Source organism: Pavona decussata, unplaced genomic scaffold (assembly GCF_977016875.1).
Source record: "Pavona decussata unplaced genomic scaffold, jaPavDecu1.1 SCAFFOLD_195, whole genome shotgun sequence".
In the NCBI taxonomy this organism is placed as follows: domain Eukaryota; kingdom Metazoa; phylum Cnidaria; class Anthozoa; order Scleractinia; family Agariciidae; genus Pavona; species Pavona decussata.
The window spans coordinates 3,255,001-3,277,500 of NW_028145604.1; the positions used below are offsets into that span (position 1 = coordinate 3,255,001).

The window sequence follows — 22,500 nt, forward strand, 5'->3', positions numbered from 1 at the left end:
CTACATTCCTATCCCGAAAAATTGAGGGGGTGGTGTAACTTTGTTAGCATTTTGAATAACACAAACTGGCTTAAGGATATACATGATAGCAATACATTATAGAAAACGAAAGGGTTAGAGAGGTCATGTCTGGTCACGTGACCTATCAGAGATATTTTCACCTTAAAATTTTTACAGCAAAATGGGGACACTTTTTATTTCTTTTTGGAGGCTACCACAAGTTTTATACTGTTTAGAGTATAACGTATACCATTTCCACGCTTGACAACTTTGAGATAACTCAAATTAAAAGAATTTTTATTTTTGCCATCCTTACCTGTCTGGTACCAGTATTACCTGTTCCCATTTTTGGTTGTAAGTTTTCCAACATTTTCTGTCCGTACCGAGTCGCGTGACCTAATTTGCATATGTCACACATACCAAAATGACAGGATTTGCAAACCTGTAGGTCTGCTTGAGTTTTGCGATATTAGGACGAAAGTCTTAAAAAATAGACCACTCTCTGACCTTTTGGTCGACAGAACTGCCAGACCCATGCCTTAATTTACTTGAGAAGTCTATTCTTGCAGCGTCTGCAATTCAGTGTATGATGTAAACATGTACATGCGCTTTACAATCAAGTTTCTAGGCTCCCTCAAAACATACAGGTTAACGACAAGTAAATCTTTTGTGTCTGTACTTTTCTATGCATTTTTATGAGCGTTTTAACGGGTTTTCACACGCTAAGCAATATGGCGTGTCGCCATCTTTTTCCCCCACGGTGGATGGACCAATCACGTGCGGAGAAAGTTGTCAACTGATTTCAGTTGCTGGTTTTGTTTTATCAGAGTAGAAGCGAGATCTATCATCTCCCACCTGACTCTAAACAGTTTTACTTTGGATGTCCCTATGATATTACGGTTAGTTGTAATTTCAGTGTAATTTGTCTTTATTCAGTTGATAGAATAAATATTATCAAAAGTTACAATAATTTAGGTAATACAAAGAAATGGCAATTATATCTAATTACACACAAACACTAATCAAGTGATAAATTGAATTTAAAATAAAATAAATAAATCACTATATTTAAGTGTCAATAAATTTAGCGAAGAGAACTAAGTGGGAGCACTTCCCAGATCGAATTGGAATTTAGAAGTGTTCGTTTCTGAGGAGAGAGAAAAACCGGAGTACCCGAAAAAAAAACCACTCGGAGCAAAGACGAGAACCAGCAACAAACTAAACCCACATATGACGCCGATTCCAGGAATCGAACCCGGTCCACATTAGTGGGAGGAGAGTGCTCTCACCACTGTGCCATCCATGCTCCTCCACCATAGGGTACGGAGCTAGAAAACGTCATCCGGGTCTTAGGCTGCTTGCGATGGGTTTGACCAATCATCTGATCGTTGTAATTAAAAGAAATTGTTCGTTGTCTAATAAAGGGTTTGTAAAATTCTGCAAGGAACAACAAAGCCGCCGTTCCACACTGAATCTGTCCATATTCTACTTATGATATGAAAAAAAAAAAAGAAAGCTGTATAGCTCTGGTCCTGAGCAAGACTAGGGGTACCAGTTAAAATATATATTGGCCCAAATAGATTTGCCCACTTTTCAGCAGTGTCAGTCCTGCAATAAGTTTGGTCACTTTCATTTTAAGTAGTCGTTGTCTAAACAAATTTAAAAACTGTTTTCTCTTTTTTGTGTGTTTTGCAGCTGCACTCGTTGTTTCGACACGATTTCTTTAAGGCCGTGGCAACCTTCTACGTTCCACGTATGTATGACTTTGTGAACGGTGTTATCCATTCATTCTTGCATTTGTTCATTCAATTATTAAATCAGTCACTCAATCATTTACTCGTTCATTTATCCATCCACTTATCTATCCAACTTTTCAGTCAGTCAGTCAGTTAGCCCGTCAGTCAGTCAATCAGCCCGGCAGTCAGTCAGTCAGTCAGTAAGTCAGTCAGTCAGTCAGTCAGTCAGTCAGTCAGTTAGCCCGTCAGTCAGTCAATCAGCCCGGCAGTCAGTCAGTCAGTCAGTCAGTCAGTAAGTCAGTCCGTCAGTCAGTCAGTCAGTTAGCCCGTCAGTCAGTCAGTCAGTCAGTCAGTTGGTCAGTCAGTCTGTCAGTCAGTCAGTCAGTCAGTCAGTCAGTAAGTCAGTCCGTCAGTCAGTCAGTCAGTTAGCCCGTCAGTCAGTCAGTCAGTCAGTCAGTTGGTCAGTCAGTCTGTCAGTCTGTCAGTCAGTCAGTCAGTCAGTCAGTCAGTAGGTCGATCAGTAAGATAAGATAAGAAAAGTTCTTCTTACAGATGGCCTATGTCACATGATGTGGTTTTCAATAGGGCGCTGCATAAAAAAATTTAAAAAATAAAAAAAATGACGAAATATTAAAAATATTAAAAATGGATGAACTAAGAAATCTCACACTAAGAAAAAACTAATTGAGATTTAAAATTTTTAAGTAATGAAATTTTAAAATCATCAAAAGGTAAACATCTCATGTCTTCTGGAAGGGAATTCCAGTCTGTCAATGCACTATTAAAGGATCTGCGTAGTCCCCAGTTCGTATTTGATCTAATAGATCTAATAGTTTCCTTGGAGCAGGTGTTATGGCTGTGACAGTCTAAGCCTCGAGTAATCATACTGTTTATTTCACTGTCATCAATAAAATTATGCATCAAAAAGCACCGTTGCATTTGTCTTCTTGACGTGCTTCCCTGAAGATCAAGTGTGCTAAGGGAAGCAAAACCCCATGGGTAACATCGAAACATGCTGAAATGAAACGAGACAAAGACTATCACTTCAGGAAAGCACCCTCCACCAATTGTTGGCTTCACACTACAAGCTAAGTTAGTTTCAAGTAAGCACTTGATTCAAGTGCACTTGAAAATCTCAAGTCGGACTTTAGAAAACTTGGCTTCATACCTGGTGACAAAGTATACACTTGAAGCACAAGCTGTCAATCATCTTTCGCGGTAAAATCAGAAATGCGATTGCTCGCCGGAAAATCATGGAGCCTTTGCAACGGAAAAACGTTTTATGTAAAATTTTGTCTTTAATTTTAACTCAGAGAGTTTTAACATTACAGGAAATGCATAGGTACTTCATTGTTTACGAGTACTTGACGACAACTCAAAAGAAAAGGCGACATCTTCTGTATTTGTCGAGAATGGTTCAGCAACGTGGTTTTTGGCAAAGAAATCGCCACAGGGTTTGGGCATGGCCTCGTCCACAAAATTGGTTTAGACTGCTTTTAGCTAACCGCGACATGGATCTGCTTTGGAAAATGCATTTCCGCGTGACTCGTCCAACGTTCAACGCTTTGTGTGATTTCGTACGCGGAGTCCCCAAACTGCGAGGCGTATCTCCAGCCATCCATTTTGATTTTTTTTTTGGATTGATTTTAGTTCACGGCAAAATGTTTATCTGTCGTGGCACCACAGCACGTGGCTTTCAGTTGGTTTCCCTTTTCCTATTGGTCAAGTACGTTCTCAAGTGTGGTGTTGGCCATACTTGGCGGCGTACTTCGGCTTCTTTGAACTACGAACGTTTCCATGGTCACTAAGTAAAGTTCAAGTTGGTAGGTTTTACCCCTTCACACTGAAAGTAGGTTCCAAGTGCACTTAGCTTATACTTATAAGCTCTAGTGTGAGGCCAACTAATAGTACTTAGCACTGGGAAATGTACAGAAAACTGCGGAATTATACTAATCATGAAGAAAAGAAATCGAAAATCGAAATATTTTTGTCGGATGATTGAAGACGCCAACGGTGATTCCTGTGAAATGTGGCGAGCAATAAAACAGGTACTCCCTGGTACCAAAAAGTCGACTGTTTTTTCAATCTTTAAAAATGGGAAGCGGCACACTGGAAATTTCTCCGTCGACAAGATCATGAACCAATACTTTGTGTCAGTGGGGAAAGTATTGGCAAAACCATTCCAAAACATCTCGACAGTTTCTGCTTCCTGCACCCCTCCTTTTAAATTCCACCTGGATGATGTCACTGTGAAGTTCGTCCGTAATGCCCTCAGATCCTTAAAAACTAACAAAGCAGATGGACTTGATAAGCTAAGTGCCCGCTTGTTGAAGGATGCTTCAGATGTCATCGCCCCAATTCTAAGTGGCTTGATCAACAAATCTTTCACTGATGGAGTGTTTCCCGGAGTCTGAAAGTCTGCAAAAGTCACTGCATAATTTAAAGATGGAGATAAGTCATTAAAAGATAATTATCGACTGATATCAATCTTACCAACCATCAGTCAGTCAGTCAATCAGTCAGTCAGTCAGTCGGTCAGGCGGTTAATCAGCCATTAACGTACGCTTCCATCCATCCATCCATCCACCCATTTCTTCCCTTTCTCCTTCCCTTCCTTTCCAGTTAGTCAGTCAGTCAGTAAGTGAGTCAGTCCGCCCGTCCGTCGGTCAGTAAGTCAGTCAGTCAGTCAGTCAGTCAGTAAGTCAGTCAGTTAGTCAGTCCGTCCGTCCGTCAGTCAGTAAGTCAGTCAGTCCGTCCGTCCGTCCGTCAGTCAGTCAGTCAGTCAGTCCGTCCGTCCGTCCCTCCGTCAGTCAGTCAGTCAGTCAGTCGGTTGGTCAGTCCGTCAGTCAGTCAGTTTGTCCATCAGTCAGTCCGTCAGTCAGTCAGTCAGTCAAGTCAGTTAGTCAAGTCATTTAGTCAGTCAAGCTAGTTGGTCAGTCACTCAGTCAAGTCAGTCAGTCAGTCAGTCAGTCAGTCAGTCAGTCAGTCAAGCTAGTCAATCAGTCAGTAAGTTAGTCAATCAAGTCAGTTAGTCAGTCAGCTATTCATTTACGCTTCCATCAATCCATCCACCTACAGGCTTCATTCGTTAATGCGCTCCGCAGATTTTGTGGATTTAGGATGATGTATAATCGTCGACATTACTACTGTTAACTGATTCTTCACTCTTTTCCTCTGCAGACTGTATCCATGGGTTTTGCGGCTGTGATATACGTAAGTTGATTAAAACTTAATTAGGAGAAAGAAAAGCGAAACGATTTTCTTGTGTATTCGTTCTAATTTATCGGAAGCGTCTAAAGCGTAAGAAACGTAAAGAAGACACATTGACTGGAACAAAGATCGTCGCAGTTAGTACGCAACTTAAGCAGTTGCGAAAAGAAAGCCAGAAAAATAAAACCAGGCTTGAACGGGACTCGAACCCATGACTTCTGCGATGCCGGTGCAGTGCTTTACCAGCTGAAATATCAAGCCAACTGGGACTGGGAGCTGGTTTTGCGTTACAGGCACGTAAAGAGCTTTGGGCGATAATGACGACACAATGGACTGATGATGATGATGACGACGACGCCGACAATTGCGATAATAGAAGTTTCGTGCAATTCTTGTGCAAAAGCAACGACGTCGACGGAGTCAACGTGCGACGATGAACAACACGTTGCATAATTTTGTCGATTCATTTGGAATTGTTTCAGTATCCATATTCATCACAATTTAATTCGTTTTTCGTTACGGCATATTTATATCAAATAAAAGTGCATATGAATTAGCCTATCTCTTACCTCATTCATTATTACCATCATCATTATCGTCATCATTTTCAATTACTGCTACTTCTAAGCGTGAACAAAGTCCAGTTCATAATGCAGGTTTGAATCTTTTTGACATCTCAATGTCTTTTTCCGGAACGCATGCGTAAGGTACATAAAGACACAATGGACCACAATGCAAAGTTTTGATGATTTCTACTGGTATGCCCACGATAACAATTGTTTTAATTTCTTCTGTTGTAAAGCACTTACGAATGCTCCAAAGAGAGAATCAGAACATATTGACGTAGATGTTCGTCTGAGCAATCACTCCGAGAACAAAACAACTGCTAATGTAACTTGGAGAAACGAAGCGTGGAGCACTAAAGTACCAGAATATTTCAGGTTAGTACAAGAGTCTCATTTGTAACGACAACATTTATGACGTTGCTTTGGCTGGTGGGATTATAGGGGAGAGAATATGTTGCAAGAAGCCTTTATTAGCGGAAAATCTTGTCTGTACTGCTTTATTTGTAGCTATTCGGTAGAGAAACAAAAAAACTACAAGGCACGCTGCTTATGCCACGTGCTACATGGTCTTCTGTGCAAAGAAAGAGATTGTGAAAGTCCCCCAGTCTTCACGTTCATGAATTCTCCTGTCGGTGCAACAGCTAAACAGCTAGGCTCCCATTCCAGCAACCAACTGGTCTGTCTTAAATACAGTTGAACCTCTCCACAACGGCCACCTTGGGGACAGAAGAAAGTGGCCGTTGTGGAGAGGTGGCCGTTATGGGGAGGTAAGGGTGTAATATTATGACACCTTTTTTTTCGGGAAGTACAACATGTTTATTGTGCCAAGTTCAGGCTTACTGTAGCCTATAAAATACACGAGGAGCGTCCTTAAATCTATTTTAAAAAGTTTGGTTCAGAATATATTTATTGCCAGTAAATTGTTCCATATCGTTACAGCGTCCTGAAAGAAGCTCCCTTTATAAGTGTTTGATTGTATTACGATTTGGGGTTTGTACGAGAACACGACTACAGTCGAACCTCCACTAACGGCCACCTCTCTACAACGGCCACTTTCTTCTGTCCCCAAGGTGGCCGTTGTGGAGAGGTTCAACTGTACTAGAGTTGCACCGCTGTACTTTTTAATTGATCATGTCAGATTTTGTTTTCATTGCACTAGCACCCTATGATATCCACGTTCTGGTCTTTGCTTTTGTGGAGTAATTTCGTAGAAGTCGGAGTAGAGGTAAACCCTGATTGGATGATGGAAGTACCCTGCATTCATGTTTTGTCTTTGCAAGAGAAAATAAGGCGACAGAAAGGGAAACTAAGTGCGTTGGCTGGTATAGGTGAATTTCACTTAATCTATTTTTAGACATCGTCTAAACGGTAGTCGGTTTCCCGAACACGTCCGCAAACGGTCAGTATGACGTCACGGCGAGTCATCGGAGCGTGCCAACATTACGTTGTGCAATGGCGGCTGTTCAATACAGCTGTTTCGACAAAGGTTGTCCAAAAAAAAGGCGTAAACTGGTAAAAGCGTACATGACGCCGCCGAAAAATAGTCTGGGAAATATTCAATAAATTTCAATAAAAGCTCAGAATCCATATTGCCCGTCATCTCAAGTCTTCGCTGTACGGTCGAGGCATTAAGGATTCTTAGCTTTTATTGAAATTTATTGGGCATTTACAGGCGTCTAGATACGTTTGGGGACGTCTCGGGAAACAAGACTTCTCTTTTCACGACGTCTAAAAATAACTTGAGTGGAATTCACATCTCCTTAGGGCTATCAACTAAACGGTCTCCCTCTCTGTCCCATTATTTTCTCTTGGTCTTTGCCGCTTATTTTCTCACAGGTGCATTTTGTTGTTTTTGTTTTTAGGCTTACCATTCTTGAGTGTCCCCTTGGGACTTGCCCTAGCCCGTATCTCGCACCTAAAAGAGAGATTTTACCTGCAGATAGAATGGTAAGATGATAGATAGTTTATTAATCAAAAACGTTGCAGCCACAGGCTGAATTACGTCTGATTTACAATAAAAGATATAAAAGTGAATGACAATAGCAAGCTAAAAAAACTATAAATCAAGAATTAAAATATAAAAGGATAACATATATAATTTAAGAGAAACAATATTACATCATTGCTTTATGGACATAGTGATAGATAAAACTATTGCGAGTACCGATGGTGTGGAGGCATCGTGTAGTAAAAGAGTGCTGACTCCTTAAATGGTAATGGTAATGCATTTATATACCGCATTTTCTATTTATATATATATATATTCAAATGCGGTTTACATCAGCATATGTCCATTAGCGACCTCATCATACCCCCCAACCCATGAAATCATGAACAGCACAAAGACCAGACCAGCACACCGTGCCCTACTCTTTGCGATTAGTGTCTGGGTTCGTTAACGTCCCACAGGGTTATGAACATTGAAGTGTTGTGAGACGGGGCCTACGGTTTATGGTCCTTATCCGAGAAGACTAGAAAGTCTAACCATTTGCAGATGTCATTACAAAGGCTTCGCACTCATTCTTGGGAGGCAGTAAGGTATACAGCTCGTGCGAGGGATTAGACAGGATGGAATTAAAGAGCTTATCACATAAGAACTCTAAATCCTGACCATTAAACTTAATTGGATCAAAGTTCTTTCTTGAGTGTCTGAATGTTATACGAAGTTCCTTGCACTTGGTTTCATTTAGTTGGAACTTATCAGCAGAAGCTTGCGTCGCGACTTCGTCAACCGCTTGTTGGACTTTGCTGACCTCAGACTTCACTGACTGTTTTAGAAAAAGTGAATTCATCGACATATTTCCACATGTCTGTACCCGAGATGATGAGGTCGTTTATCACAACAGTAAACAACCAGGGACCAGGTTTTGTGCCCTGTGGGACCCCTGATGGGATGGCCCCCACTCCGAGTAACAGTCTTGACTTAAAGTTTAACAAGCTGGCAGCGACAGAACAGAAAGTCCACTGTCCAGAACGGGCGGTGTCATAAAGTTGTGATGTTACTTTGGATTTGCCAAAAAAACACATTGTCATCGACGAAATCGTTAAAATAATGGTTCAGTTTTGCTAACAGTAACCCCACTACTACACAGACACTAGTATAAGTTATCTTTGGCCGTGGATGGCCAGGATTGAAATGAATTGAAACTTGAAAAGAATTGGCCAATTTTTTCAAGTTCTTCCAGCGTATTTGGATAAATCGCTAAAAAAAAAGTTGATTACAGTTTGTTATTCCCATGGGAAACCACTAAATATTTTCTTCTTGGTGCTGTTAGAGTGGTTTGATGTTAACGAAAAGGTACCCTGACAAACTTTAGAGTAGTTTCGACCAAGACACAGATAAATCAGTATCCCCACGGGTTAACTTGAAAACATTAAGAATCATTTATCAGTTTAAATTCAATTCCTTAGGGTAAACTCTATGACGTTTCATGCAATACATAGCGCAATTTTTGACGGTTGAGTGACTAAGGAACGAATTAGTCAGAAATTACTATTCTGATGGCACGATTGAGAGGTTTTAGTATTCTCAAGGGACAGTTTTGAGTATTTAACAGTGTTTTAGCGGGAAGTATTAATCATTCTAGTTCAGTCAGTCTTCCTGTTCACTGCTTTCAAATTGAGTTAACTTTTTTCTATGGAGTGATGGGTTTATTTGTACCTCTTCCTCGAGGTTCAGTGGAGAAAACCACTGCTCGTAGGGTAGTAGTGATTTGCTTCTCGGTGAAAACTAAACGGTAGCTTGCTTCAGTGAGACTTTTGCAACTATGGCAGTTTATTAGCAGAAATCAAAACAATATTCGTGCACTGCTAACCACTCGTTACATGTTTCAACTCTTTTTGGCTATCTGACAGGAGATGACAATATATATACAACACGGAATACTGATTGACAAAAGAAACATATTGGACTTTAATAATCAACTAGTGATTACCTTAGTAGCTTTAGGTTAAACAACTCAAATTTACTGAATATTATATTATTTTCCTTAGAAAACGTCCCACAGTTTTATTTTGCAAAACTTGACCAAAGGAGAAGAGCATTGGGTGATCGTAAGTATACAAGGATGTTATACCATATACACCGCAAACATGGCGGAACACAAGAGGGAGGGAGGGGGGGGGGGGGAGGGAAAGTTTAAAAACAGACTTGCTGTGAAGTTTGTGTGTTTGTTCTTCTTCTTAACGAAATTCGAGGAATTGGATAACCTGTAAGGGAACTGGTCATAACACGTTTGTTCGAAGAGGACCCACTTTGTCTGGGATACTCGGGGAGTTATCGAAGACACCAGATATCTCAAGAACATCACCGACAAAATGTTTTTGGCTTTAAAATTGGAGTTGACATAGAAATGTTTAGCTAGCAAGAGTCAGCATTGCTAGATAAACAAGAAAAGTGAGGTTTGAATCTCATTGTCATTTTTTACTGCTGAATAGAGGGGTGGCTATGCAATAAGGACACCATCTTTTGAGATTGAGGAAGGGGATGCAGGCAGAGATCACCATCTATTCACCATGTATTTTGGTTTGGTGGATCCTGTTCGAGTATAGTTGTTTTGACCACTTCCCAAAATTGACGGTTGCTAGATCAACCCATCACAGCTGACCATCGTGATACAAATGGTGACAGGCATAGTAACTTGTCGATATAGAAAGAGCGCGATGGAGATTAACAGTAAGCAGTTGGGACATCGTGATTTATATATCGTGTATCGAGGTATATTGTACGTACCTTACTGGACAATGAACACCTTTTGCACGACTATAAGTTAGAAATAAGGCAAATTGAAAATAAAATCTGGTCATGCGACAAAATATTCTTTCAAAGACCAAAAAGGTATTTGTAGTATCATTTTTCATCTGAAAAAACCCAACACCATACGGGATTTGTGGGCAACAACAATTGACACCATTGATAAAACGTAAGGCGCAAAAAGACTACCCTGTAATATTCTGTAGTGAAAAATTTATTAAGGTGCGCAAACAAAATTTCAACGAATTTCTGTTCGGCACAACAACAACAATAGAGAGATTTAGCATTACGGCAAACGGCAAACGGCAAACGCCAGGCTGACATTTTCTCTTTGATAAAAAAACAATGAAGCTTTTTTGGTTTAAGCTTATCTCCACCCAGTCGGCGACAGCTGTCGAGCAAACACGAAAAGAGAGAAGTGAGTACGAGAAACACAAGTTTATGTATTTTAGAACAAACAGCGGCTTGACGTTTCCCGTTTGGCGTTAGCCGTGAACCCGAAGCTAAATCCCTCTAATAACTGATTTCACCGTACGCGTAGCCCTTCAATTTTTCCAGGGGACTCCTCGATCACAAAGATTCCAGAAGCAGTGCATGAGAGTTGAGTTTTCTAAAAGCAGACTGATTTGTCTTCGGTTCGTGCAATAAAAAATTTCGCGAATTTGCATATTGTTGTAAACTATTCAGTATCCCTTCGAATTCGCGAGGCGGGAAAGTCAGGTCAGGTGACAAGATTTTCAAAATAACAGTTAGACTTGTAACGACAATGTATCACTCTTGTTGTAATCGCGAAGCGAGCAAAAGTTTGAAACAAAAGGGATTTCAAGGATTTATGAACACAAAAAATGTAAGTATTTCAACCGTTCGAATGCAGTCACAGTGAACTGAGGTAAATAATAACACGTTTGTTAATTTTATTTCGGTTGACTACGATTTACGGCTGACCGGCTTAATTCCCGAACACCACAAACTACAAATCTAGCGCAAATAAAATCTGGAATCCTACAAGTCCCCGGCTAATGTTAAAATAAAGTAACGCCTTCACTTACATTAGCGAAATACAGACGTTCATGATTTTGTGACGATTCTGTCTTCACTGTTTTCTCGTAGATTGCTGCATACGACAAAAGTGGATGTTTACTATCACCTACCGAAGGCCGGCATTTTTATGGTAAATTTTCCCTGCCTGAATACAGTTTACACACAGTAAATGACCGAGCTTTAACGTTTTCAATCTTTTCTCTTTAATCACTGACCTCACGGGGCGCTCAAAACATCTAAGCTCGACAAGGGTCTTCTTGTAACTCAGTAGTTAGAGCATGCACTACATTACTGGGCATGACTTGTATAGCATTTTATCATTTTCTGAATAGTAGTACTTTAGCTATAGTGTCTCCAATTAGTTCATGTAGCTAAATAACCCATTCATTCATGGTTGTTCTTAGAATCAGGGATCAACAAGGCTGGACACCTTATGGTGTTTACACAATGTAGTATTCGTGATAGCCCTGACGTAGAAGAGAACAAAAGCTAATTTGTTAGGCAGAGAACTGAGAGAATAGAGCTTCATTTAGGCAGAAAACATCCGTTTTGGGAGTTAAGCACTGATCTACACTATTTAGACCTAACCACTGATTTAAAAACGATTAGTTGTCATTTGATGTCATGGCTAACCCTCTGAAATAATTAAAAGTTAAGTTAAAATTCACCATTTTCGTGAGCTATCCCTCTTTGGTCTTGTGAATATGGTTAGAAGATATGAAGCAAATGAACCGGATTCAAAGCTTACACTAATTTGACTTTTTTTAAAATTTCTTTAACTGTTTGAAGTAAGATTTCTGTTATGTAAATATCCCAAGGTGTCCAACCTTATTTTGGAGCATATATTCTAGTAACAACCATTCATTCATTCATTCATTCATTCATTCATTCATTCATTCATTCATTCATCCATCCATCCATCCATCCATCCATCCATCCATCCATCCATCCATCCATCCATCCATCCATTCATCCATTCATCCATTCATCCATTCATCCATTCATCCATTCATCCATTCATCCATTCATCCATTCATCCATTCATCCATTCATTCATTCATTCATTCATTCATTCATTCATTCATTCATTCATTCATTCATTCATTCATTCATTCATTCATTCATTCATTCATTCATTCATTTATTCATTCATTCATTCGTTTGTGCACAGAACTGTACAAGGGTATGACTCCCGTCGTGACTCAGATTTTTACTTTGTAGCACTATTCAGCTTACATCATCAGAAAACATGATACTTAAAATAATTTACTTGGTATTTACTTATTTTGAGTTGCCTGATATCTAAATCCTTCATTGTCCTTTAGCTATTGTACCGCTATCAACTACCGCTGCCCCAATCACCACCAAGCCCAGTACTGAGTACCCTACTGTCGAACCGAGGACCCTCCTGTCAAGCCCGGATACGCCCCGTACTGGACCTGGACAAACTACACCAGGTATAGAAAAGTGAAAAAAAAAGTAAAACTTATTTCAAAAACTCATTAATAATTCATAAGCCCATTGACCTATCAAATGGTCGATAATACATCATGTGCAGTGACTTTATATCGATAAACTCCCCCTTATTAGTTTGCGGTGTTTTTCTCGTATGCTAATTTCCAACGTTCACAAAAGCATAATTGTTATGAACTCTATTGACATACGCTTTTCCAGGAATGTTTTTGAAACCGTTCAAAAAACTCGCAGCATGTGTTTTATCGGCTCTAAGACCACTACGGCTGCGCCTTGTGGTTTTAAACCCGATGAATACTCCTGCTCGTTTTTTTAACATTACGTAATATAGAAGACTTGTTCACTTGGTGAAAATTTATGCGCAGTTGTTCGGCACCACGTCTCGGAAAGCAACGTTCGCAAAGTTTCAAGCATTTTAATTTGGTATAACAGTCAAATTGAAAGTGCGGAGAGTTAATTTCTTTTAAAACTGCTAATTATTCGGTTGTAGGAAATTTGACAAAATACTTTACAAGGTTGTTTCAACTTTTAAGTTCGTGGATGAAATTCTAAAGCATGACCATTCAAATGAAAGCTACTTAGCAGTACTTTCCTGTGGTGCTGTTTATTATGCTGTTCTAGCTTTTGAATCCACAGACAAGTGTGATCATTCATACGAAAAGCAATTGAACAATACGTTCTTGTGTTACTGTTTATTACGCTGAACCAATTGGTTGTATGTTCTGACTCTGTGTATGAATCCATAAAGTCAAATCAAAACCGGAGTTGCGCATGTGCAGTATTGCCCTTTTTGGCCGTTATCCTAGAGGGGGTAAGAATCGCCATTAACATTAGTCCCTTCATGTTACCGTTCTTTAGTGTCTCTTACTTTTCTCCATACAGTCACTTCAACTGCAAGAGAAGGCCTATCATCAGCGACTGTGGCGGCCATTACTGTTCCTATCGTGCTATTGTTGTTGGCAGGATTTGCAGTGGTGTTGCTGTTCTACTTTCGCTGTAATCGTAAACCTCATCGCCTGCACAGGGATCCCACGGGCCTCCGGCGGCTGGCTGACCACATGCGAGACAACGATCGCGATATTTATCAGAGAAATCGGCAGCATGATTTGTCAAGTCCATATTCTAGCGACTACGACAGGTAAGCGACAACACCTAACAACAGAAGGTTTGTCTGGCTCTCAAGCCAGATCGGCCCGAAGTCCTCCTAAGTCAATTAAGGTATATCGTAAGTATTGTTTTCCTCACAATAGGACAGCAGACGTTTTTCAAGAAAATACTTAGGATACTTCTTGACTTACGAGAGCTTAGTGAATCATGCCGTAGAATACTTTTTAGGAGGTTATACTGATGGTGAATTGCATTGATTGTGATACTGATAATCGGCTTGCTTTGTTTTCGGCGCGGAAGTGTCGGCACACGTTGGTGTAGAGATTAGCGTGTTAGACTTTCATAAGTCCAACGTATCGTTGTATTTCCATGACACGCCCTACAGGCAAAGTCACACTGAACGTAATTCAAACTGCCCTTTGTCGTCTACCTTGTAATATCATCCGACCATTCCATTGTAAGCTAAGGCTTTACATATTAAACCCCTAAAATTCAAGTTCTTTTTGCGTGGAAACGGTGACAAAAAATTGTAGAAAAATCACGATAGTTGTTAGCACGGCACAGCAACTATTGTAGCTTTTAAACGATCTAATTTAATGTTCGGGGATGTGATATGTCCTTCCAGATCTGAACTGGTGGTGAACTTACCCTTAAAGTCCGAGGGAGGACTGGAGCTGAACCCAGCTTATGTCGAGCAGCGTATCCAGGAAGCGGTTGAGACTGGGGAGGCGGACGAGTTCGAGTTTGGGTATCACAGACTGGAGCTCAAGCGCGTGCTTGGAAAAGGCGCCTTCGGTAAAGTGTTTTTAGCAGAAGCTTATGGTATCGGAGGAAGTCAGGAAACCAGCCTTGTCGCTGTCAAAGTACTCAACGGTGGGTTAATATTATCAGTTTAAGTTTCTCTCACAACTCAAAAGTTTACCATCCTAGTGCGCGAAACACACGTATGAAAGAAGCTCCAGAATAACTTAGTTATGACGTATACACAGCTTGCGAATCCTTTTTGTTTTGTATATTCACTTATTTGTTTACTTCTTATTTAACTTTTATTTTAGCTGCTGCTGTCAATTTGCAAACGCCAAATTTATTTGCATTTAGTTTAGTATAGTCATACCTACCCGTCTCGACTAGCTTTAGCTATTTGCGGGTAGGTATATAACTAACTTGTAACTCTCTGTTTTAACAAGAGAGGAGGACCTTCATCCTCTCTTGGTTTTAATAATAAAAGTGTTGTATATCATACACGAGCCTCCATGTGGACGCTTTTGTGGAGACGCTGTGGCCTATAGTGAGGGTAAAAAACTTTCCATCGGAAAACCGCGGAGGGTTAGTGGTTCCAGTCTGGGCTGGTCTTTACGTTATGGTGCTGTTTTCTGAGACACGAAAATTCGTTCCAAATTATCTCTGTAATCAGATCATATTATCACATTTTATTCGACTGATAGTGACATATGCTCATGTCACAGAGACCAGGGAAGGCTCCGACCGCGTGGGCCACTGCTATAGCAAGCTATTTATTGAAAATATGCACACTTAGTAACTGATTTTTTTTATTTTGCAGAAAAAGCCAATGAAGACGAGAAAGAAGATTTCAAGATGGAAATTAATTTCATGAAAACGATTGGGCGGCACGAGAACGTGCTGACCATGTTAGGATGTTGTACTTTGTACCCGCCGCTGTGTCTTGTGGTGGAATATGTGCCGCATGGAGATTTACTGCACTACCTGAGGAATCTCAGGAAAACGGTAAGTATGCAAATGTCATGACGGTTTACAACGCAAAGGGATCACTTTATCAGTATATGTGTTTATTTACTGAGTGAAAAGGAGTGGGAAACTATTTGGTTTGAGGTCATGGGGGAGCAGAAATACCAGAAGTACCACCATTTCTAACATTTGCAATTTATATTTATATTTATATTTATATTTACTGTCACATTTTATTACTTTATTTTATTTTACTCGCCTCCCACCAATGTGGCCCGGGTTCGATTCTTGAACTCGGCGTCATATGAAGGTTGAGTTTGCTGTTGGTTCTCGTCCTTGCCCCCGAGAGGTTTTTCTCCGGGTACTTCGGTTCTCCCCTCTTCTCAAAAACCAACATTACCAAATTCAAATTCGATCTGGATTTTTGTCAAGCACGAGCTTCTAGCTCAGGAGATTGCGTAAGCATTCTCCGTATTATTGATATTCAGAAAATTACTTTCCTTTTTCTTTAAGAGGAGGGGGAGGTCCGGACGCCTTACCCGAGGGCTAAACAATTCCTCCTCCGGCCCGACCTAAGCCAGACAAAAGTATTTTTATATGACCAGTTCAAACTGAATCTTTACAGTTGATGTTTGACAAAGAGTTACAAATTTCCTCAAAAGTTTAAAATCAAAATTAAGTTGTAAATGTCCGACAAATCGTGTTAAATCGCATTGTGCTGTACGTGTTTCTAAGTTCTCTCGACGAGCTTTATTTGAAAACATATTGTTGTCTCCGTTTTATGTTATTTCTTTAGTTTGAGATGCAGAATCGTAAGCTGCAAGGAGACGATATTGGAAAACTAAAAAAGGATGCAAAAAATACTTCCTTGAGCTCAGAAACGCAGATAACGGGTGCAGATTCAGCAATGGGTCAAGGAAGCTACTCCCGACGCCCACTGGTGCCCTCTGTCAGTGACACGGTAAGTACTACGTTATACAGCTCCTTGTGGAAACAACAGCAACAATATTTGCGGACACTTTCGATGGCACACTTTGAGGAGGCGAGGTGGTGTAGAAGTTAGCACGTCAAATTTTTTATCGTGTCTCCGAGGATGTCTTTCGATGAGACTCCAGGGGTAGTGGAGACGAGGAAAAACTTGAAGCGGGCGGGAAATAATCTGACGAAGAAAACTAGCTTTTCCACACTACTTTTCTTGGACGATTTTTTTCCCGTTTGTGTCGACTTTTTCCTCGTGCCCGCTATCTGCCCCAAGGTCTATGATCCGGGAAGATCAAAAGCTGGATCCGGAAAAGTGCTTTGAGGACGGTATCGTGCCGTGTTGGTACTTTACAGAAGATGACTCTGTCAACTTGTCTCTGTCAGTCCAAGTTAATAAATGGTTTCCGGCGAACCATTACGGAAACTTGACGAAAAGTTGAGTATACCCCTTTGATGGACAAGTATTATATCCAGGGAGGGTAGCAATAATCCCAGTTATTTCATGCTGCAGAAACCGGAGTCGCCGGTCCTGTGGATCACCAATAGTTCGTGTACGACTAGCTGTACCTACCGAAACAGTACTTCCTATACATCTTTTACCTATGTATCTTCCCACTTCCCTATCAAACTGCTTAGCATTGAAGAGAGGTTGATGGAAGAGTTATCAGGGAAATCTACGTCTTGATGAAAAATTAAATGACGATCTTAGGGAGAGTCGCTCTTAATTTTCACCTAATTAATCTCGAGTGCTAATCCTGTCTGATTCCATAATTTTTAAGAGTCTTATCCGTATATTCCTTGTATCTTTTTTTACTTTTGCAACTGAAAATAAACCGATTAATCCTTAATCTTAGGTAACAACATAAAAACTAAAATACAATCAGTAATTTACCCATGTCGTTTCTAGGCCCTCTCGGTATTATCACATGACGATGACCAGAAACCAATGAAGGCGAAGAAACGCCGACTTTTAAGACAGTGTAAATCAGAGGGTAAACAACTCTCCATACACAACGCCTGTGTAAGAATAAACTTATGTTGCTTTTTATATAGATCCGTTTTAATCTCCACGAAAATAAAACAACTTCAATAAATTAAATGCGAGTGGTGAAATAGATCGTTTAAACATAGAGGTTTTGAGTTTACTTAAATTTGTAGGCTTTCTGATACTTCAAAGTCAGATTCTGATTCTTATTTCAAGATCATAAGTGCATTTCATTTAAAAAAAAACTCGTATCATCACGTCCTTGAACAATAGATAAATGTGGTAAAATATAAAGCATAAATATTGACATGAATTCACAATAAAATGATAAAGTCGAAAGGTAGCTGCGATGCCAATGAATTTTATTCTCTGTAAAGGTCACGCGCCACTCGTTCAAAGAGCGGATAACTTTATCCAGCGGACAAACACTTTCCAGTTGATACATGTTATCCACTGGATAAAGTTTTCCGCTCTTTGAACAACCGGGACCTGTGTTATAAATTTTGGTGATGATAAGATATAACTAATAAACATATAGTATATTATTGTTGTTTTAAGATCCTCCTTATTTATTAATCGCAGTGCAGTTCCTTCAGTGAGTTTAATTAAAGTTTCTAAGTGAATAAATAAAATAGAATGATTTTAAAACTGATGTCAGAATAAGTTTCAATTTTGGTTGTAATTAAATTTAATCCGTGTAATTAAATTTAAGCGTGTAGATCTATCTGTACGCAAAAACCGATTATCTTCAGTTACTCAAATAGTATCTGCCTTTTATGAATTTTATTTTTTAGAAAAAGTACGAGAAGTTTTTTGAAGCAGACGAGCTAGCCAAACTCAAAAGGACAAATTCAGCATCGTCCTTTCTGACCCTAAGCCCCCCTAGTTTGTTCACACCGAGGAGGGCCTCAGAAATTCCCCAAGTACATTACGTGACTAGAGGCCCAACAGATGTATCTGTCAACACGGAGACCACATTAGGTATGGATGCTGTTACTGTTTGGTGCTCCTTTGGAGATATTACGAACTTTGACTTACTTGACTTAAATATTTCCTTCTCCCCAATGGGGGAATGGGCCGGTGTTACGAGCCTTAGATGGAAATATATTCTAGAATCTTTGAAAATTGCCTCGAAATATGACTGGGTTCGAATGTAGCACTGCCCGAATTATCTATGTTCTTCTCAAACTTATTAATAATTCAACAAGAGAAAACAAATATAATCACTGCTGTGACAGTGGTTTGGATATGTGTTCCTAATAACCATAAAATTTTGCTAACTTTAGCCTTGAATTTCTCCAAGAATGATTGATCATTTGAGGAGCCATATCAAAGACTCGAAAGTGTTTTTAATCAGATATCCAAACACCTCGAAGTCGTTTAAAAAAAAACTCGGCTGCGCCTCGTTTTTTCAACCTACTTCTCAGTGTTTGGGCATCTGATGAAACACTCTTCCTCGTGTTTGATATATTACTTGAAAGCCTCGGCATGGGGCCACGTTTTCCCAGTTTCTGCGGCTACCGTCTATTTAACTCTAATCCAAACTCAAACATCAATAGGATAACAATAACTGCCTTCTGTATGCCTTGGCTAGAGCTGATATTTTTGATCACTTAAATTTTTTAACCTTAAGCGTGTACTGCCGAAATGTTACGGGATTTCTTTTTGGCTCACTCGGTGGCGTGCAATCAGTTAATTGAAATTTTACAATGTTATGCCTGTAATGTCACGCCATTTACCAACACTACATGAATAACCATATTTATTATATGGCTGGCTCCGTGAGCGGGCAAGATGAGTCAAATCCTGCGGTGTGATTGGCTACCCGAGCGGGCAAGATGGAGCTATCTTGCCCGCTCGGGATTACCCGTTGCCCGTCCGCTTGGCATCGATAGTTTAATCCCAACAACAGTGCAATCTTTTCTTCGATTTTCATGTTGTTTTGGGCGAAAACGCTCACTAAAAAGCTCGGTAAACTCTCAACATTTAGCTTAGGAAAGGAAAGAGAATGGAATCGTCCTGGTGTAGTGAAAATTTTGTTTCAGCTACAATGAATGTGAGTTGAATCGGTGAGTTGATCTGCGTGTAGTATTTTAGATAGAGTTGATTTTGTAAAACGTATTGTCTCAAGTCGAGTGCCAAGTTGATAAGTTCTCTAGGTCTGCAATGGCTGTATTTAAATCATAGCGTAGTGGAAGTTGCGTTAAGTGTTTAGAGCAGTTCATTAAAATTATTTTTCTCAAGTTCGCCGAAGAAGCTCACGTTTTTAATTTAGCCGCGTCTTGCTTGTTGTAAACAACAAAATCTTATCAAAGTTTTGCCCAGTTTTTTTATCTACCCGCTCTTTTTTTCGGCTTATGTTTGGATATAATCTCAAAATCTATTGTTTCATTCAAGAATTAATGATTGGAAGCCGAAAACTGTGTAAAAATGTTTATTATTTACGTCACCGCGCGATCGGCTGCTAGCTGAAAATGGCGAGTTTGCCGGATTCTGTTCAAATCTTCCCGCTCTTGCGAAAATCTAAATTTTTCGTTCTTAATTCTTTGTTTTTCACGATTACATGCTAATCCAATAATGCACTGAAAATAAATCTTGCACCGGCCAGCTATGAAAAATTTCTTTCCGAGCAGAGTAGTTTTATGTCCTGTTTTGTTTTGTTGTTGTAGTTTTAACTTGAAGGTAAAGCCATATAATAAATCCTTTATTGACCAAGCTTGCTCGGTCAAGATGGCTGGATATTGGCCTCGTTCTTTTTTTGCGTTTTTATGGACCGAGACTTCGTCTCGGTCCATAAAAACGCAAAAAAAGAACTTGGCCAATATCCAGCCATCTTGACCTCACGCTTGGTCAATAACGCATATGTAGCGACGACTTATTTCCCATAAATGAAGTTATGTTGGTATAATTTTCTAACAGTGTCAGACACCAAATCAGCAGCGAACACCCAGCCTTCCAGTCCCTCTCGCACAATGGGCCTCGATGGCGCCCTGGACTCCAGTGATCTCCAGTCCTTTGCTCTTCAGATCGCAAATGGAATGGTAAAAACGTCGAGATTTCCTCGTCTTTTTATTTCTAGTTGTGCCTCCAAATGTGGTAAAATTGAAGCACCTAGGGTTTTTATTTCTCATTCAAACATTTCAGGTGTTTCAGTTAATACATGTTTAACGTCATTGTTTTTATTAAAAACGGAAAGGAAAAGGTCTAAGCTAGAAGTATTATATTGTTGTTAAGTTACCGTGTTGTATAAATAAATTCTTGGCTTAAAAAGCGAATGCAGTCGGAACTGCTAACCATATGCAAGCGATTAATCATAGAGATTTAGACAAGCAGCCTTCTTGGCATTCCTAGCTTGTAAGGAAATTTAATCAAACTGGTACATTGTAATATGTTTCTTGATTGATTGATTGATTGATTGATTGATTGATTGATTGATTGATTGATTGATTGATTGATTGATTGATTGATTGATTGATTGATCGGTCGCTTGTAGGCGTATCTGGCTGGAAAAGGAGTGATCCACCGAGATTTAGCGGCAAGAAACATTCTCGTTGGAGACGAGAAGGTGTTGAAGATATCTGACTTCGGTCTGTCAAGGGAAGGTATTTACGTAAAGAGAAGCACAGGAAAGATTCCTTTGCGATGGCTGTCAATAGAAGCTATGCGGGAGAGAATCTACTCTACAGCCAGCGATATGTAAGTACACTACTATATTTACTTTGATTTTGTCTTCTTCCCGCAAAAGTATTTTGAAAGTACTTACAACTAACACAGAGCAATCCAATTTATATGGTATACAATGACAGTGATACTCTACTTTTATTCTCGTCAGATGGGCATTTGGTATCGTGCTGTGGGAAATTTGTACACTAGGTAAGATAAATACATTAAATCTTAAGATTCTTTCGCCACTTTTGTCAGCGTTTCTCTAATCGTATGTGTGATGATCTTGGTGATCGACCACGATTTACACAAGAATAAAGCTTAGGCTTGGGCTCAGTTCTCAAAGTCTAGATCCGAAATCTGTGGAAGATTCAGCCCTTAGAATAGCGCGCACCCTTGTCCTCGGAGTTCCCTTCCGGTTCCTTCAATTTTTGCGCAAATGTACCACGCCACCGAAGGACATTCGATGATCAACTTGTTCCCTGGCCTATTTGAGCATTCTCGCTCTCGCCTGCGAGAGGAGTAAAATCGCTCGCACTTTTCTCAGATTACTTTGAAAACATATAACCTGATAATCCAGTTTCGTTTCCTTAAAAATTATATATCATCATCATAATCATCATCATCATCATCATCATTTACTTGCCTGAGTAAAAGAAGAAAAAACATCCAAATTACAAGTCAAGGTAATGGCGAGGAGACCTCAAGAAACCACCAGGCTTATAAGAGAGGCCACCTCGGCTGTCATTAATAAGTAGAAAATATGGTGCTGCGTAAGTGCGGCTTGGTCAATTCATGATTTTAAAAATAAAACCTCCAACATTTTTTCCTTAAAGGTAAAAAAACTAGATGAAGAAGTAATTGATATTGGGAGAGAGTTCCAGATTTTGGGACCTTGGTAAAGGATTATAAATTGCTTAAGATTTGTGCGACAAGAACGCGATCGATTATGTTCTGTGTAGGAATAACATGGCTTGATATTTTTTTTGGTATTTTCTCACTTATCAGGTGGTTTTCCATATCCGACGTTGAACGACAGAGATCTGCTCGATTTTCTTTTGGATGGCAACCGGATGGACAAACCGGACAACTGCACGGACGAAATGTGCGTATTGACTTCCAATAAACTCACTCCTTAGACATGTTTAACTCAGTGAAAATTAAACAATTATTATCATTTAAGGCCAAGTAATACGGGCAACGTTTTCTTGCAGTTTGCCGAGCAACAAATGTTGCGTTGCAAGTTGCGCTTGTTTGTTGTCCGTAAACCACATCCAC

At 39.8% G+C, this 22,500-nt stretch overlaps 1 protein-coding gene across 4 annotated transcripts in view; it reads left to right on the forward strand.

Annotated features, from left to right (window-relative positions):
- Positions 1-22,500, forward strand: part of LOC146461796 (uncharacterized) — a 53,398-nt gene that overhangs the window by 26,125 nt on the left and 4,773 nt on the right. For 3 of the 4 annotated variants that reach the window (XM_085086743.1, XM_085086744.1, XM_085086745.1), the window contains 18 exons: positions 828-899; positions 1,696-1,753; positions 4,917-4,949; positions 5,749-5,887; positions 7,375-7,459; positions 9,506-9,565; positions 11,376-11,436; positions 12,632-12,763; positions 13,662-13,917; positions 14,512-14,759; positions 15,448-15,632; positions 16,390-16,554; positions 17,482-17,595; positions 18,354-18,540; positions 20,479-20,600; positions 21,053-21,255; positions 21,392-21,432; positions 22,231-22,327. In XM_085086743.1, the coding sequence (XP_084942869.1) occupies positions 828-899; positions 1,696-1,753; positions 4,917-4,949; positions 5,749-5,887; positions 7,375-7,459; positions 9,506-9,565; positions 11,376-11,436; positions 12,632-12,763; positions 13,662-13,917; positions 14,512-14,759; positions 15,448-15,632; positions 16,390-16,554; positions 17,482-17,595; positions 18,354-18,540; positions 20,479-20,600; positions 21,053-21,255; positions 21,392-21,432; positions 22,231-22,327 (2,258 nt within the window). The remainder of the gene's footprint in view (positions 1-827; positions 900-1,695; positions 1,754-4,916; positions 4,950-5,748; positions 5,888-7,374; positions 7,460-9,505; positions 9,566-11,375; positions 11,437-12,631; positions 12,764-13,661; positions 13,918-14,511; positions 14,760-15,447; positions 15,633-16,389; positions 16,555-17,481; positions 17,596-18,353; positions 18,541-20,478; positions 20,601-21,052; positions 21,256-21,391; positions 21,433-22,230; positions 22,328-22,500) is intronic. The other variant, XM_085086746.1, reaches the window with a different exon arrangement.